The 16951-nt window shown below is 52.8% G+C and overlaps 1 protein-coding gene across 1 annotated transcript in view; it reads right to left on the bottom strand.

Moving 5' to 3' along the window:
- ZNRF3 (zinc and ring finger 3) overlaps nt 1-16951 on the bottom strand; it is a 53773-nt gene that overhangs the window by 701 nt on the left and 36121 nt on the right. The window contains exons 4-10 of the mRNA XM_015562874.1: nt 7567-7641; nt 7015-7146; nt 5582-5692; nt 4506-4673; nt 4233-4335; nt 1783-3535; nt 897-901 (exon numbers count right to left, since the gene is read on the bottom strand). Coding sequence (XP_015418360.1) covers nt 897-901; nt 1783-3535; nt 4233-4335; nt 4506-4673; nt 5582-5692; nt 7015-7146; nt 7567-7641 — 2347 coding nt within the window. The remainder of the gene's footprint in view (nt 1-896; nt 902-1782; nt 3536-4232; nt 4336-4505; nt 4674-5581; nt 5693-7014; nt 7147-7566; nt 7642-16951) is intronic.

The following is a 16951-nucleotide window of genomic DNA, read 5'->3' as shown; positions in this document are numbered from 1 at the left end:
GAGAGAGAGAGAAGAGCCGTCAGGGAGGAGCCGGCGCCGCAGGCCTCGGGCACAGGGCACGGGGACAGGGGACTTGGCTGCCCATCCCCAGCCCGGGGCCAGCTCTCCGAAGTGACCGCTCACAGCACGGGCCGGACTGTGCATCCGGCCAAAGGCTAAAGCAGAGCTCCTCAGGCTGTGCTGAGCACAGGTGTCTCCGAGAGAGCCAGCCTCCCTCATCTGGACCTACAGAACCTTCTGGAAGCCCTTAGGTAGCATGCAAACACAATGATCAGAAGATGTGCATCAGGCACTGGGGAGAGCAGGGAGGGGAGGAGACACCCCCTCACCCCCTCATAAGCTTACAGGCCTCAAAACAAAGTGATTTTGGGTTGTGATCACCGGGGAAGGACACAGGGTGTGAGATAACCTCAGAGGTAGCTGGAGGGACTCATTTAAACTGAGATCTGGGGGAGCAGCAGCAGAGAGGTCTGGAGGCTAGAATGAGCTGGAGGCATGTTGGAGGAACAGGATAGCGGCCACAAGGGGGCTACATTTTCAAAGTTCCAAAGGGCATGCAACTCATTAAAGGTTTTCTAGTGTAAATACATAGACTTCTGTTCAAAAAAGAACACTTTGGCCCTGGCTGGGTAGCTCAGTTGGTTCGGGTACCATCCCAATACACCAAGGTTGCAGGCTTGATCTCCAGTTAGGGCACACACAGAATCAACCAATGAATGCATAAGGAAGTGCAACAACAGATTGATGTTTCTCTCTCAATAAAAATAAATTTATAGCCGAAACCGGTTTGGCTCAGTGGATAGAGCGTCGGCTTGCGGACTGAGGGGTCCCAGGTTCGATTCCGGTTAAGGGCATGTGCCTGGGTTGCGGGCACATCCCCGGTGGGGGATGTGCAGGAGGCAGCTGATCGATGTTTCTAACTCTCTATCTCTCTCCCTTCCTCTCTGTAAAAAATCAATACAATATATTAAAAAAAAAATAAATTTATAGCCCTAACCGGTTTGGCTCAGTGGATAGAGCGTTGGCCTGCTGACTGAAGGGTCCCCGGTTCGATTCCGGTCAAGGGCATGGCATGTACCTTGGTTGCAGGCACATCCCCAGTGGGGAGTGGGCTGGAGGCAGCTGATCGATGTTTCTAACTCTCTAATCCCTCTCCCTTCCTCTCTGTAGAAAAATCGATATATTTAAAAATAAAATAAATTTATAAAAACGAAGAAGAAAAACAAAGACCACTTCAGCTCCCAGGTGGAAGAGAAGGCGAGACCCGTGACAGGAGACCACACAGAGGTGCCGGATTGCACCGTTTCTTACCGAGACAGAACGTTGGGGAACTTTATAGCAATCTGATGATGTCAGCTGAATCTAGTAAGAATTCTGGATTTGGATTTGACATGTCTTTTGCTAAGTTTCATTTTTCTGGGAATTCAATTTTCTGGATAATTCTCACAGGTTGAGATGCCCACGATACAAGTGTGAGGGGCAGGGTGGGCCCAGGGTTAGATGGTGCTGGGGTTTTGGGTGGGGAACCTTGGAGGAGGGGGTGCAGGAGAAATTTGAGAGGGCTGCTGTGGATCTGACAGGTGGGGGTGCTTGCGTGGCATCCAGGGGGAGAAATTATGGCAGCAAAGGGCCCAATGGGTCTGGCACTCGGGGAAGGGCTGAGTTGGGGGGTAACACTGGAAGTTACCAGGTACAGATGGTGTTTCAGGTCAACGGCACAAAGGGAGCCCTTAGAACATGACCGCGGAGAGAGAAGAGGACCCGACTGGCCTGCTGTCACTGCTCTCACCTGCAGCCTCAGCGGCCGTGGCGCTGGACTCCTGAGTGTCCTGGGAGGCACTGGGGAAGCTGGCCCTGGCGGCCCCTGCCTCCTCCGGGGGGCGGACGGGTGGCAGTGGTGCCCTGGGCTGGCAGCACAGAACCCGCTCTTCTTCCTGGGCTGCTCCCAGGCTCCTGTGGGGCTGCAGGGTGTGGGGGCCCAGCGTCCCACCCCAGGGGCCGAGGCCACGGGTCCCTGGGCAGTCCGAGGGCAGGCCCAAGTCACAGTCCACATCCTCTGGAATGATGGGGATGCGCTGGCTCAAGTCCCGGGCCCCCGGGTGGCAGCTGGGCGGGGGCTCTTGGGCAAGCGTGTACTGCACGCTCACCGAGCAGTCCTCAGTGTAGCAGCCGCTGCCCCCTCCGCTGCCGTGGGCCACCTGCTTCTCTTCATAGAAGCAGCAGGGCAGGCCCTCATATTTCACCCCGTCTGTCCTGGGCAAATGGTCTGGGTGAAGGCCACACAGGCCCTGGGAGCCTCCCGGCTGGGACTCCGCACCTGTGGGGCCACAGCCCTCACAGAGGGGGGCGCCCAGGAATAAGGTGCTGCCCCCAGCCGCTCCCCCGCTGGGCTCCAGTGCAGAGGGCTGGGGCTCGCAGCAGCAGGCGCACGATGGCCCCTCGCGGCTCCCCTTCCAGGTCCTCCTGAGGTCTGGGGTGGCCCCGGAAGCCTCGAGCCCCACTTCTGAGGTAGAGCTGTTGGGCCCCCTGTGCTCCAGGGAGGAGTTGCTGCTGTAGTTCATCTCCAGGCTGCAGGTGGAGAGCTGGTCCCCCGAGGGAGAGGCAGGGCCCAGCCAAGGCTCTCCCCGCCCAGCACCTTGACCGTGGGCCACCGGGAGCTCCTCGGGTGGCGGGGAGCCCTCGAGGTGCACGACCGGCCCCCGGCCCGAGCCGCCCGAGCCCCCCACGTCGCTGGCGCGACAGGGGCTCCGGCTGCGATAGATGAAGGGGTCGTAGTCGCTGCTGAGAGAGCTGCGGAAGGTGGAGCAGCTCCCGTACACGCCCTGATTGCTGACCTCAGTGCAGTCCACCACCGAGTCGCTGGAGGAGCAGTGGCACTGGCCGGAGCTGCTGCTGCTGCTGTCGCTGCCGGGGCAGTCGGCCAGGTAGCCACTGCACACGGAGCGGTGGCCGTGGTAGCAGCTGAAGCTGGACGTGCTGCCGCTCTCCAGGTGGGAGGGCGCGGCCATGTGCACCACGGTGGGGAAGAGCAGGCTGCCGCCGCCACTCGGGGGGAAGGCACGGGCCGGGCCCCTGGGCACGAGGCCGGGGGGGGCCTGGCCCTCCTGCTCAGGGTAGCTGAGGCCCTGGAAGTAGTAGTGTTGGTACATGGTCTCATACTGGGAGAAGCAAGCTGCCTTGGAGAAGCTGCGGCCGCTGAACTTGGGCCTGCGGAAGGGGGGCGCCGGGGAGTAGGCTCGGTGCTCCAGGCCGCAGCGGTGAGGGGCCAGGGTGTGGTCCTGGTGGAGGGGCGGGTAGCCTCGGATGTAGGCAGGGGTCTGTGGTGCATAGAGGCTCTGCTCCCCGTGCCGGTCCATGGTCAGCAGGGTGACGGGGTTCCCGTGGGAGTCCATGCTCGTCCTCGTGGGGTAGGCTGGGATGGCGTTGGTCCTGTGCACGCGGCCGGGGTAGTGCACCGGCAAGATCACCCTCTGCTGCCGGCTGCGTGCGAGGTTGCCGGTCTCCACGCAAACAGCGCTTGGGTTCCCCTTTTGCTCTGGGGAAAGGCGGAGGAAACAAAGTCAGCAGGGCCAGAGGGACAGAGAGCTCAGCGCAAAGACCGAAGCAGCAGGGTTGGTCACATACCTCAGTGCCCATTTCACGACCCTGATCTGCTCTAAGCTGTCACCAAACACGGCCTCGCTGGCAGAAAAGGAATGACCTGCTTCTCTGAAAGGCGGTCACTCCCATCAGGGCTCATCCCCCACCTCCCACTGCTCCGCCCAACAAAGGCACCACAGGAGTTTGCAGAGGGCAACAGGGCCACCAAGATGGAAGGTACCGTCCCTCATGGCAACGCAGCCACCTGGAGTGCACCCTGTGATCCAGGCCCGCCACCCAATATCGCAGTGACAGCAGCAGCACAACCCTGCCACGCCCAGTCACCATCCCGTGGCCCGGGAACGGCTCCGCAGTACCGGGCACAGGCAAGCACCCCTACTGTCACTCCCTTTAAAGAGATCACGGGCCTGAGGCCTGGACAGGCCAGGACGCGGGTTCGTGTGAAAGCCAAAACTCAAACTCAGGGCGAGTCTTCATGCCAGGCTCTCCGCAGTGTTTGGAGGCTGGTAACCTCCACACCTCCAGTCCCAAGGGCAACGCTGTGGTGGTTCTGCTCGCTCACCAGCCTGCAGCAGGTGTCACCCTCTTGCTAGGCAATGACTCTTCAGCATCGAGAGGTAGGTGACAATTACCTATGATGTTGTGCCGACAATGGGGGCAGGTGTGGTGCTGCAGCAGCCATGGGTCCACGCACTTCCTGTGAAAGCGGTGAGTGCAGGGGATAACCCGCAGCTCCTGGGAAGGGAGTGAGACACAGCCTGAAGGCCCAGGCTCCCTCCCAGCCCCCTCCATCTCCAGTACAGGTGGGCCCCATTCCCTGGAGTCAGAGCCCACACGAGGGATCCAGGGAGAGGGGAACAGGCCATCAGCTAGCCCCGTCCCCACGAGCCAGCCTCTGCCGTTACCTCTCCGTCGATGTACTTCTCAAGGCAGATGGCACAGTCGGACGTGGAGCTGCTGCTAAGCGTGTCCAGGGCCCCACAGCTCCCCTCCCGGCGCCCCTTGTTCTTGGAGTTGAACTTCCTGGTCTCCATCTTCTCCAGCGCCTGCACAGCCAGCCTGTTCATGGAATTCTGCATGGCAGAGTGTGGCCTGCGTTAGGGTCTGGCACGTATGAACAGTGGGAGTCACCCTCAGGGCCTCGGAGCTCGATCAGCCAGGATAGGGTAATGCTAGTCTCGATCAGGCCAGAGCAGACATTTGGGAAATCACCGAAAATCCAGATTGCCACAGCCCAGATGTGCCAGGCTCCTGAGTGCCCATGACAGCAACCCAGGCCTCTCCCAGGGGAAGGACCGGGCAGAGGTCTACTTCAAGGGCTTGGCCAACTGTGCAAGACCCTGCTCTGTGCCAGGGTTCCTCCCCTTTACCCTGGAGGAAGTTCTGAGGGCAAATGAGACAGTGTGCATGAGGGCGCGGCACCTGGTAAGCCAGATGTGCTCGGCAAACACCGGCCACCGTTCTACCGAGAACTCGGCGACGCTCCTCTCAACAGACTGCCTGCCAAGGTCCACCATCGCTCCCCCGAGACAGCACGCTGCTACCCATTTGAGAGTCAGGATTCCCGCTTAGCTTCTCATCACCTTCCACCCCCAAATCCTTCCTACACAGCCATGTGCCAGCTGGGGCCCCAGAGCGCCTACTCTGCTCATTGAGAATCACCTGGAAAGTGAGGTAGATGCGACTTAGATTCAGCAGGTCTGAGGCGGGGCCTGAGACCCTGCATTTCTACCAAGCTCCCGGGTGACACTGCTGCTGCTGGTGCCCAGATCAAGGCTCTGGGTTCCACATGAACATTTAAACATTTCTTTGGAAAAATGCCTGGCTGGCAACACCCCTAATGCTCGGCCTTCGCAGGACCGGGCCTTTGAGAATAGGGAAGACTCAGCGCTGTAAGCGGTGCTCTAGCTTTTCTGTCTTTGCTATTTCTAGGCCCCTGGGACCGGGCAGGGCAGCTGGCATCAGTGTGCACGGCCATTACCTGACTGCGTCTCTGTTTCAGCTTGATTTTGACGAGGAGGATGAGGCAGACCAAGGAGACCACGACAAAGAAAGCCAGAAAAATCCCCATGTCGAAGTACTCCGTGGGTTGCTGGAACAGAACACAGACACAGTGAGTCACCGCTTTCTTCAGCCTGAGGTTCGGTGCACGGGCTGTGTTGGCTCAAGTCGGAATAAGGATGGAGCAACTGGGGTCCACTCCCCCTCGCTCCCCCATTTGCAGGGAACACCTGGGGATCTGCTAACATGCACACCGGGTGCTATTCAGGCCAGGTAGTACCCTCCAGTGTCGCCAGGGGGAGGCCTGCAGCGGTCTCAGCCAGGTCTCCTAACAGTTCACGGAGCCCAGCTCCCAGTGGAATAGTGCAAAGTTCGCTAGAACCGGTAAAAGAGGCTTCTCCAAATAAACACAAATATCGCATTTTTGGGGACAAAGGAATGAGTGTCATGTTTGGAGGGAGCAGTGATTACTAACCATGTAATTAATGGTTTACAACAACTCAGAAAATTGTACGCTGCTTCCACAAGTATCAGCTTCCACTACAATGAGTCATATTTACCAAAGTGCTCTTTTTTCCCTTTAAACAAGAAGCCAGCATGTCAGCTCTTCTGCAAACTCCCTCTGCTTTTAGTTCTTACCTTTTCCTCAGGTCTCACTGCCTCCTAAGACCTTGAGGCCACCTTATCTACGACCTGCCTTTAGCCAATAGGAATAGAATTTTGCTAACTGAATGCCTCAGGTGTCCAGCTATGATGTGCATGGAAAAGACCCATCCTAGAGTGAAGGTCCCAATATCTGTGAGAAGGAAATAAACCAGATATGGGGCACCTGTCCCAGGTTCCTAGAATCTTCAGAAGTTCAGGCAGAAGATGCCAGACAAGAGCTTATGGTCAGCAGTGTCGACACCCTGATTCAGGGGAGCCTTAAAGACTATTCATGAACCTCCTACAAGCCATGAACTTCAATCCCAGTTGACAGCTAACTTTTCCAGAATCAGTATCGGTTCGGGGTTTTAATAACGCTATTGACTCCCCAGAAGAAGGAAGCACAGGCTTCTCCCCTCCGGTCTAGGTCACATGGAAGAAGGAGGCGTGGGAAGCTCTGCAGAGAATTCCTTCCCTTCAATCCTCCTCAGTCAGCCTTTCAGAGGGAGACGGGACAGGAGAGAGAGGAGTTTCCCAAAAGGGAACACTGGGAGGAAGGGACCAGGGAGATCCTGGCCCGAATCCGCTAGTTCTGGAAGGGCTTTCCCACCCCCGCTAAAGGAGCATTGACCTAAGCCGACAGGAACCTGGGGCGCATCAGCATTCGATCGGAAAGAAGACAGGAGTGAGAGCCCAAAGCCTAAAGGGAACGAAGGCTCAGGTGGCAGCGGAGAAGGGGCCGGTGTGGGGGCTGGGGCGGAGGCTCACTCGAGGGGGCCGGTGCTGAATCCTGGCTCGAGCCACTTTCTGCTTGTTGACGATGTTCATCAGCTTGATGGCATCTGCGCCCTTCACGTACACCACGGGCCTCTTGAGCGGGTCTTCCTGGCCCTGGTTTAGCTAAGGAAGAAGAGACGCTCCCGGTTAGAAGGCGCACTTACTGTAAGAAGCAGGAGAGAGAGGGAAAGGCTGGAGGAAACGCATACGGAATACCCGTTTGGAAATCACCCGACTCCTCAAGCGTGACTGCCTCGGAGCTCCCCGACGGCAAGGCTGAGGATGAGGCGGGTTCTAGGCTGGACCGGGCAGGCTGAAGGCCCAGAGGGTCTTGGGAAATGTCCCCTATATCCCAGCTTTCCTGGCTCTTAACCCCTCTCCATGGTCTTGCCTTGAGTATGATGTCCAAGCGCGGACAGCTACCATCAGCAGACAATGCTAAGGCCCTGAGATGAGGCTGACATGACCGTGACAGGCCAAGCTACCCAAAGGTGGGGGGCTTCTCTCGGGAGGGTGTGGTGCCGGCACGGTCCGAGGATTTACCTGGTCGATAGCTTCTGGGTTTTCAGACACATCGAAGATGACTGCAGTGGCTCCCCGCTGCACTGCTCGCTTAGCCTGGCAGAAGGAAACAGAGCTGGTTGGCATGCTGGCCCCCTGACCTTTCCTCTCTGTACATCAAGGGGCAAGGCCACCTACCTTGAGAACAAGATGAGTTAGAATAGGTGAAGATAAAAAAAAACTGGGTACTCAGTCAACCTCTGTCTCCCTATCCAACCTAAATATTAAACACAAACTACAAACCAACAACCTGCCCCGTCAGCATAAAGGTATTGGTTTCAGTATTTTCTGCTATGAACACAGAGCCACTGGCAACCAAAGCAAATGCCTTTGGTCCCTCTCTTGTGGTCCTCCTCTCTTCCCATGGCACCCGGCACTGCAGTTGGAGCAGCGTACAGAGTATTTCTGAAGGCGTCTCAAGATGGTCAATTTTAATAACTGACACGGGCCGAAGGCCTTTGGAGACGCCGTCAGAGGGAAAAGCTACGAGAAATCATTGTAAATGGGGATTTAGAGCAGTTGGCTGCCAAACCTGGCTGCACATCAAAAACCACTTGGGAAGTTTGTAAAGCAGATTTCCTGGCTCAAACCACAGAGACTGATTCAGCAGGGCTGGAGGGAGGCCCAGGAAACAGCTCTAAAAGTTTTCTGAGGGATTCTGATGACTTAACTACTTGGGAAACTATTGATCAGAGAGATGAGATTAGAATGTTTTAGGAACAAATGAGAAGTGGTGAGATTCTTTTTTGGGGGAAAAGGATTCCTTTCCACCCCAATGTGCCTTTTAATTTTATGTCCAGCTAAGTGGAAGATGGGTAGAAGCTACAGAAGAGAAAGACATAAGACATAATCTCTGCATTTAGGAACCCGAATCTTGTTACAAACTCTAACATGGGGGGAGGAGGGGAGAAAGAAAGAGGTGCGGAAGGACCAAAACCTCCGATAAGATGGGCAAATAAATGGCTAATGCTCTGAGGTCAAGATAGGCTCTAGACTCAGGGTTTTTGAGAAAGTATACAATTTGAATTCCTTCCATAAAAATAATTACTCTAGGCCCTGGCCGGGTAGCTCAGTTGATTGGAGCACTGTTCCAATACACCAAGGTTCCAGGTTCAATCCCCAGTCAGGGCACATACCAGAATCAACCAATGAATGCATAAATAAGCGGAACAATACATCAACGTTTCTCTCTCCAAAATCTCCAAATTTTAATTTATTAAAATTCTGTTTTAATAAAGTAAAAACAAACAAACAAAAGAATAATCACTGCATATAGTTGCAGCAGAAGAAAGCAACACTGGACCTAAGTGGATGAGGTGGCTAGACCAATGGCTCGGCTCTACCAGCCCACTAGAGGGCAGTCTTATCCCACCTTATTAGAACAAGTCAGTTCCCTGTTCTTTGCACTCAGCAAGCAGGGACGCTGCGAAGGCCTCTGCAACTTCACCAGCTCCGGCACTCTGGTGCTGTGCTGCCGAAGCCGTCCTATCTGCTCGGGACTCTTTCTCGTTGATCTGAGACTCAGTGTGTTATTCTGAATACACCACGTCTCCTCTGACACTTGTCCACCCCCGCCCCATCTCACCACCACCCCGCTGCAGTCAGGAGTGGCCCCTGAGGAGCTATTCCTGGCTCTACTAGGGGTTGAACCCACAACCCGGGCATGTGCCCTTGACCGGAATCAAACCTGGGACCCTTTAGTCCGCAGGCTGATGCTCTCTCCACTGAGCCGAACCAGCGAGGGCCCAGTTCCAATCTTGGACACTCAACTGGCTGTCCAGAGCAATGCGGAAAGAGCTGGAATTGTCCTATCACCTGTCTCCAGCAGGAGAGGGCACGATGGCACAGACTCCCTTGCCTGAGGCCACCAGCCCGTGGACCCCGAGTCAGCCAGTGCTTGTGTCCCAGCCTTTCACACTCTCCCAAGATGGTGAAGCGCCTGGAGGAACAGCACGGGATACGGAATAGGAGGTAATAAACAGGACCTCTCATTCCTGAACTTGGCTTTCATTCCACGATCAAACACATCAAACAGCACCTGAGGGGAAGGAGCCTTCAGAAGCACCTAGATCAGGAGCACCCGGCACCCCCGCTTTGATGCTGGCGCACCTGGCGCGGCTAATGGCTGCGGGCGGACGCCTGCAAAGACGGGGGACCTGAGAGGCTTCCAGGGGCGTGGCGACCTCGGGCTGCGGAGGTGAGGCAACGACCCACCAGGGCAGGCACTTTGAGAAAGACATTGTCAACAGAGTCTAGGAGGGTTGGCCAGTCTCCTGGTTTCCACTTTGAAGAGAGCAGGTCAATATTAAGGTGCTTAAATCCCATTTACAGCCTCACCTCAGAAACAGCCAGGCTCCTTGCACGGGATCCCAGCACAAATATTTAGTTTGAGAAAATGATAATTCTCACAGTTGACTTAACTTTAAAAGTCATGTTTAATGTAGGCTGCTCTTAAATTAGGCTCATTTCCTGCATATGCCAGGACCGAGCAGGGTCCCCCTGGGGAACCTGCCAGTTAGGAGCCCGCTCGGGATTTGAAAGAGGCCACAGATAACCCCTCTTTAGAAGAGGACACGTTTATTATGCGATTCCCAAGGCCAACTGAAAAGCACAGGACGCTATGTGGTCACCCTGTCCCCCTCGCCACGATTTCAGTGTGATGGATGACACATCTTCCTTAAACCAACCTTCCTACCTTAGATCGTTTACCATTTTACCTTGTCAAGCTTGGTCAAGACTATTTGAAAAACCCATCTAAACCACAGTGGGGAGATTCTGATGGCCAGAAACCCTATCTTTGTAACATCCAACGTTCTCAAGATAAGGCCGTTTCAGACAGGATGGGCGAGATGCCCTGGTGGATGTTGCCAGGCGGAGGTCACTGGTAAACTGGGCTACCCTGGACTGTGCACAGAGAGACGGGAACGGAAAGACGAGCGCAAGAGGGGTGTGAATAGCAGGAAACAGGTGGGAAGTCTCGGCAAGTCCTCCCAGAAGCAGCCAGAGGCCTTGCCTTGCTGACCTCCGCATGCCCTTCCCCTCGACCCCACCCGCACAGATATTTTTCCCATCTTTCATCAGCTTTGCTGCTTTGATCCAGCACGGGGCAGGTCCGCACCAGCCGGCAGGTGACCGGGAGCCCAGCAGCAGAATGTGGAAGAAAAGGTTGTCAAGGTTCTGTGTTTACCTTCCCCGGCCTGCAAGACCCGAGGCTAGACAATGCCCATGGCCACTGCAACAGGTATCAAGAGTGCACACATCTGCACACGCGAGGTTTGTAAAGTACACAGGTCTAAGCCCTGGAAGACAGGGTTCCACGGTGGCTGGCACTTACTGCCGTGCAAGGCTCCTCCGATTGTTCAGTGCATGTTTATTCTACATGAAGAGAAAGCCTCCTGGGACCACACCCTTGGGTTACTGTTCCCTGAGTGTGGATGTGGTTTTCCCCTAAGGAAGTGCTTCAATCAACCTGATACTTTTTTTTAAAAAAAATGTTTTTATTGATTTTAGAGAGAGGAAGGAAGAGGGATGGAGAGATAGAAACATCAACGAGAGTAAAACACGGATTGGCTGTCTCCTGCACGTCCCCACCAGGGACCGAGCCCACAACCCAGGCATGTGCCCTGATCGGGGATTGAACCATCACCTCCTGGGTTCATGGGTCGACACTCAACCACTGAGCAACACTGGCTGGCCTGGGCTGACTGATTCTTACATTTCCAGATGTGAATGGGGCATTCTGATGAGAATATTCCCGTTACTACCTTGTGGACGGGAAAACTTAGTCTAGAGACTAAATTAGTGTCAATTAAGTTCAGGAATTCCAATCGGGAATGAATCTGGCACTCTTTCGGTCTCCTCAGCCTTGGTTTAGGGTTTGGTCCCACGGTATACTCACTCCTCAGAGGCCCTGGGCACAGACTCCATTTTTCACCTGTTGCCCGTTTCTTTGTCAAGCACTGAATATGCTGCCCCCAGTGCCTAATCTTTATTGTAAGAAAATTTTGACAAAATACCACCTTAATAGGAAATGACCCAAGAGATTAGTGAAAATGTCCTTTGTCCCAAACTCCTGTCCATGGGGAAACCAAGGGAGCTGGAGTGTAACCGCTGATACGAAGACATGTGCCTTCAACCTCTCACAGGAAGTTCTGACATATAGGGGCTCCCAGCAGATTCTTTTTTTCCCTCCATTGAATATGATTTTGGTTGTTGTTGGGTTTTTTTGTACTTATGATAAGCTCCCAACAAGTCATTAAAAATTCATTGTAAATATTTTAAAGGCTGTGATATATCCCTTCACATAATCTACTTACTCGTGTGTTTTAGATATTTGAGCTATTCCAGATTTTTATTATAATTAACGCTACATTAAATAAATCTTGGCTTACTTTTTCAATTTCCCTAGGATGGAGGTCCAGGGCCAAAGAAGATGAAGATTAGTACTAAGAACCTTAATATAATCCACATAGGATTTTAATGCCCCTCCGTATAAACCCACATAACTCAGTTTATCTGCAGTAATGACAAGATAGGCTGGCACCGACAACATGAGACAAGTTTATCAAGAGATTTAACTTCTGGGTAAACTGACCTGTTGGTAAGTTAGCTGGGAGAGAGAAGTCAGTTTGTTAGTAATTCTGCATGAAACTTCACATGCAGAGAGATAACCCAGAGTGAAGTATAAGTTGATCATACCTATCCTACGGATTCAAGGTCAAGTTCATGGGTGACCCCTCCCCTGAGACTGACAAGTCCTAGTCCTTCTCTTTAGTCAAAACCGCCGTGGGGTGAGAGAAATTTTACCTTCAGCGGTCTCTTATTCTTTACTGAGCTCTAATATCTCTAAGGATTTCTCCTCTGCTTACCACTTTCTGGGATGCATTTCTCACCAAAACATGACCACCTTTAGTGTCTTTGCTACTTACAAAAGTAATATGTGCTCTTGTAAACATTTTAATACAGCAGGTCCTTGAATAACTTCATTTTTTTCTAATGTTGATGAAAAAAAAACACACACACACACACACAAAAAAACCCACAAACACACTGATTACCAGCAGGGGCCACTGTGTGGAGTTTGCATGTTCTCCCCATGTCTGGGGAGTTTTCTCTGGGGACTCCAGTTTCCTCCCACATCCCAAAGATGTGCCCATGAGGTGAAGTGGCGTGTCTAGGATGTGTGTGTGTGTGCCCTGCAATGAATGAATGGTGTCCAGGGTGGGTTCCCACCTTGGGCCCCGAGCAGGCTCTGCAACCCTCGACTGGAATAAGCGGGTTGGAAAAGAATTTTCTTTTCATTCATCTTTCTTAAATGCTTAGTTCAATGTTTAATATTAGAAGTGTTTTAGGTCTTTCTTTAGAAGCTGGGTGTGCTTTTGTGACCAGGAATATGCTGCAGGAGCTTAACTCTTGTTTCTATCAATTAGCCTGTGGTCCTATTGGTTTTGCTACCTGTCATTTATTTGGCTAAAAGCTGCAGTTTCCAAGACCCTATGGATGGCATTAAATGAGGACTTCCTGTGATTCTGAAAGTAAAAGCAGAAAAACCTCTCGTCCTGTATCCTACTTTCTAAAAATTTAATTAAAAAAAAGTCCTCACTGGAGGGTATTTTTTCCATTGCTTTTTTAAGAGTAGAAGGGAAGGAGGGAGAGGAGGAGGCAGGGGGAAGGGGAGAAAAAGGGAGAGAGAGAGAAACATCGATGCAAAAGAGACACATCAATTGATTGTCTCCCATATGAGCCCCGACCAGGACTGAGGATCGAACCTGCAACTGAGGTATGTGCCCTTGACTGGGAATCCAGCCTTCAGCCCTTCAGTTTGCAGTCCAATGCTCTCACCGCTGAGCAACCGGTCAGGGCTATCCTAGTTTTATAACGGTGTGGTTTATATCCTTCCATATTTTTTTTAAAAGCCATACATTAGCAGGAATAAAATGCATATGTATATACTCACATTTCAAAATAACACTTAAATATAAATTAAATGTATATACTGTTCTGTACTCTATTTTCCCCCTTAATGTAATAATTTATTCAATACTATTGATGTAGAAAAATGTTCATATTTCTTACCAGCTACACATATTATTCCATTATATGGTTGTGCCAGAGTTTAAGACTTTCCTTCTGAAGGCATTAGAGGATGTCTGACTTCTTTTTTCTTTTGTACCAAATTACTTTGACGGAATGGTACAAAGGAAAGACGAGTGGATGGTTTGGTACAAGTTATAGAAAAGGTAAAGGTAACGCCAACATGCAGTACTGCTTTGGTGACCAGTCTAACTTTCCACTATTACAAACAGCGCTGTATTTCTATTCTTATACTTCCATTCTGGTGGCATCCAGCCTTAAGTCAGAGGGCATAGACATCTTACGTGTGAATGCCTCACCTGGGTGCTAGGCTAACCTGCCCTCCGGGTCTAATGGGGTCAGGAGGTAGCTCTTACTGACCAGTCTGTGCGCCCCATAAAGCCTACCAAAGCAGGTTGCCCTGGGATTGTCTACCCTAAACCAATTAACATAGCAGGTGGGGACGGAGTTTAATTCTATGTGTAGTGCCACTTATGAATTTATGTAACAGTAGTAATTAACCAGTTACTGCGTGTGCTAGGCCCTGGGGATACGTTCAGCAGTGAGCAGCAGGCAGACCTCTCTGAAAAGGCCAGGGGAGCCATAGGAATAGTCTGAGAGCTTCGTTCCATGGGCAAATGAGTAAGATATTACAGCCATGGGATCACTTAGCCCACGTCTCTGAAGGAGCTTTTCCTAAAGTATGATCGAGGGATGACAGGTTTTCTTGGTCAGTGTCCTTCGAGAAATGCTGAATATTCTCGAATTGTTATCCCTGACACAGAGCACATTAGTACCCTAGAGGCTCTTTCTACCTGGCATCCCCAATTTTTGGGGACACATGCTTTTAACAGCAACTCCTGTCAAGACCCTTCCCCCCATGGGAGACGTTTGGGACCCAAGGCATGTGCTACTTGGTACACTAAGTTAGAGAAGTATCACCCCCCCCCCCCCAATCACTCCCTGGCTGTCACTCACAGGTAGGAAAGACAGGGATGTGACAGAGACCTACATTTTGATCTGGAAAACAATGTATAAGAATATATACATCACAATTTGAATGAGATGGTTATTGTTATGAAGACACTCAATTATACGGTTCAATCTGCCAAGTCTTTAAGAGGGCCAACTGTGTGCCAGGCACCCCAGGAAAAATACAAGCCAGGACCTTCTAGAAGTGTCTGTATGTATTACACCCCTGCTGCTGTCCTGCAGGGAGAGACCTTGTTTAGCACTGAGTGTTCCCGCAAAGTCTCTCCCCTTCTTATCCAACCAGGAGTTCACTTGTGGCTCTCGTCTGACATGCTTCTAACAGGGTGACCCCAGGTGGCAGAAACCATGATTGTGGAGAATCCAAAATGGCACCAGAGTCCCGGGGCTTGGTTCCTACGACTTGGCGTCAGCATTTTGCTTCAGCTTGGGTCCCCAAGACATCTACAGTCATGTCTTGCTCCGGCTGATATGGATGCACGGGGTCTTGCAATGGGCTTACCCTTCATCCACTCCTTCCCTTCCTACAAGCTGGACTCCCTCCTCAGGGAAGTGTCCCCCTCCTGGGGATGGGGTGGGGCCGGTCAAACCAAAGCGCTTTGCCCTCACCCCTACACTCAGCTGCTTACCCTGTTTTACTGATTCCATCTTCCAGATCCATCCACTGCTTTTCCATCCCCACTGCGGCCGCCTGTCTAGGACACCACACTTTCCAGGTGACTCACAACATCCTCCGTTGGGGGTGTCCCTAGCCCACCCTGCCTGCTCCCCAGTATGGTCTCCATTCAGTGGCAGAGGGTCCTTTCTAAGTCACTGATCTGACCGGTACCACGCTCCCTGAATGGCTGCACTGCTCTAAGGATAAGATGTAACCTATCCACTGCTGATCACAAACTCAACACTCCAGCTCCCAATCTAACTAGGCTGAGCTTCTACGAGTTCTCTGACCTCCTGCACCCTTTCCACCGAGGAACGCACTACCTACCCCCACCAGCACTGGCTAGCCTTTCTCTCTTCTCTCACCTGGCTCAGGTCTTATTCCCTCTGCACTGCTGGTGCCCGTGGCCTGTCTCTGTGCCCCATTGCGGCTCTTATGACATCACATTGTAATTGTTGACTTAAAAATTTTTTTGCTGAATCCCCAGCAACCCAGCAAAGGGCCTGCCACAGGGGCAAAAGGCCAAGAAATGTTTGTTGATTAACCTGAAAAGGATCAGCCTTTTGCCCTCGGGGTTAGCATCAAAGACCCTGGGCCCTGGACTCGACGCTCAGACCATCGCTCCTGGCCGCCTGAGCTCCTTTGACTCTGAAGCCGAGAAAGTCCATTCTCTACCAGGTCTTCTTGGAACTGTCTGCCTTTCGGATGTTGAGGATTCGCTTTCTTATTAACCGATGCAGGTCTTCTGCTACGGTGTCTGCTGTGGGCCTTTGATGGGTGGTTGGTTCTAATGCAGATATCACTGTCTCCCGGCAACTTTGGCCCCAGCCACTAAAAATGGCTCGGCCAGGTGATGGATCTTTCTATCAGGCCTCAGGCCTCTGTGCGAGCACATCTTTGATGTCAAAGCTCCTAGAAAACAAGTCTGTGCACTTGCAGTGTTTGTTCCCGACACTCTCGGGAGGGAGGAATGCAAACCCCCTTTAGAACTCTCACCAAAGGGAAGCCGACAGAATGACCACCCCTGGGCACAGCCACAGGAACGAATGGCACCGATGGCATCTCTGGCATGAGATGCGGGATTTTTCCCTTCCTTCCATTATCACTGCCGCAAAGCCCTAAGAGACTGATGGAGTCCACCCGAGAAACGTGGCCTGCATGCCGGCCGGCCTTCCCCGGCAGGTGTGACCACCTGGAGCGTGGCTTTCTGGGAGAACTGGGGGCAGATTCCTCACCCCCAGACTCCATGGTGTGGGGCAGTGAGACCACAGCACAGACTTGCGGGGCACATCCACCTGAGGCCTGAGCCTCCTACACATCGCTGCCAGGAGTGCCGGGTGCCAGTAACAAGCCCTGCTTCTGCTGCCACTGCGGCCGGCCCGCTCCTGTGGTCGGGGAGGGGCGGGGGACGGTGAACACCAGCCAGCCAGTCCCAGAGACTGGCCCCGCCTGATGCCCATCAGTCCCTCTTGGCTGGTCCTCCCCAAATGCAAACAGTGGGGACTCACAGGTCCCTTTATGCCCCTCTCTCTGGAGGCCACTAAGTGGATTTCAAACCTCCCCTCCTCACTTTTTCCTTTCCTCCACGCCCATCTCCTTCACTTAGCAGTGACCACCCAGGCACCAGGCTCTTGATCTTTCTGGTCA

Source organism: Myotis davidii, unplaced genomic scaffold, assembly GCF_000327345.1.
Source record: "Myotis davidii unplaced genomic scaffold, ASM32734v1 scaffold478, whole genome shotgun sequence".
NCBI lineage: Eukaryota > Metazoa > Chordata > Mammalia > Chiroptera > Vespertilionidae > Myotis > Myotis davidii.
This window is presented reverse-complemented; position numbering and strand designations above follow the sequence as displayed.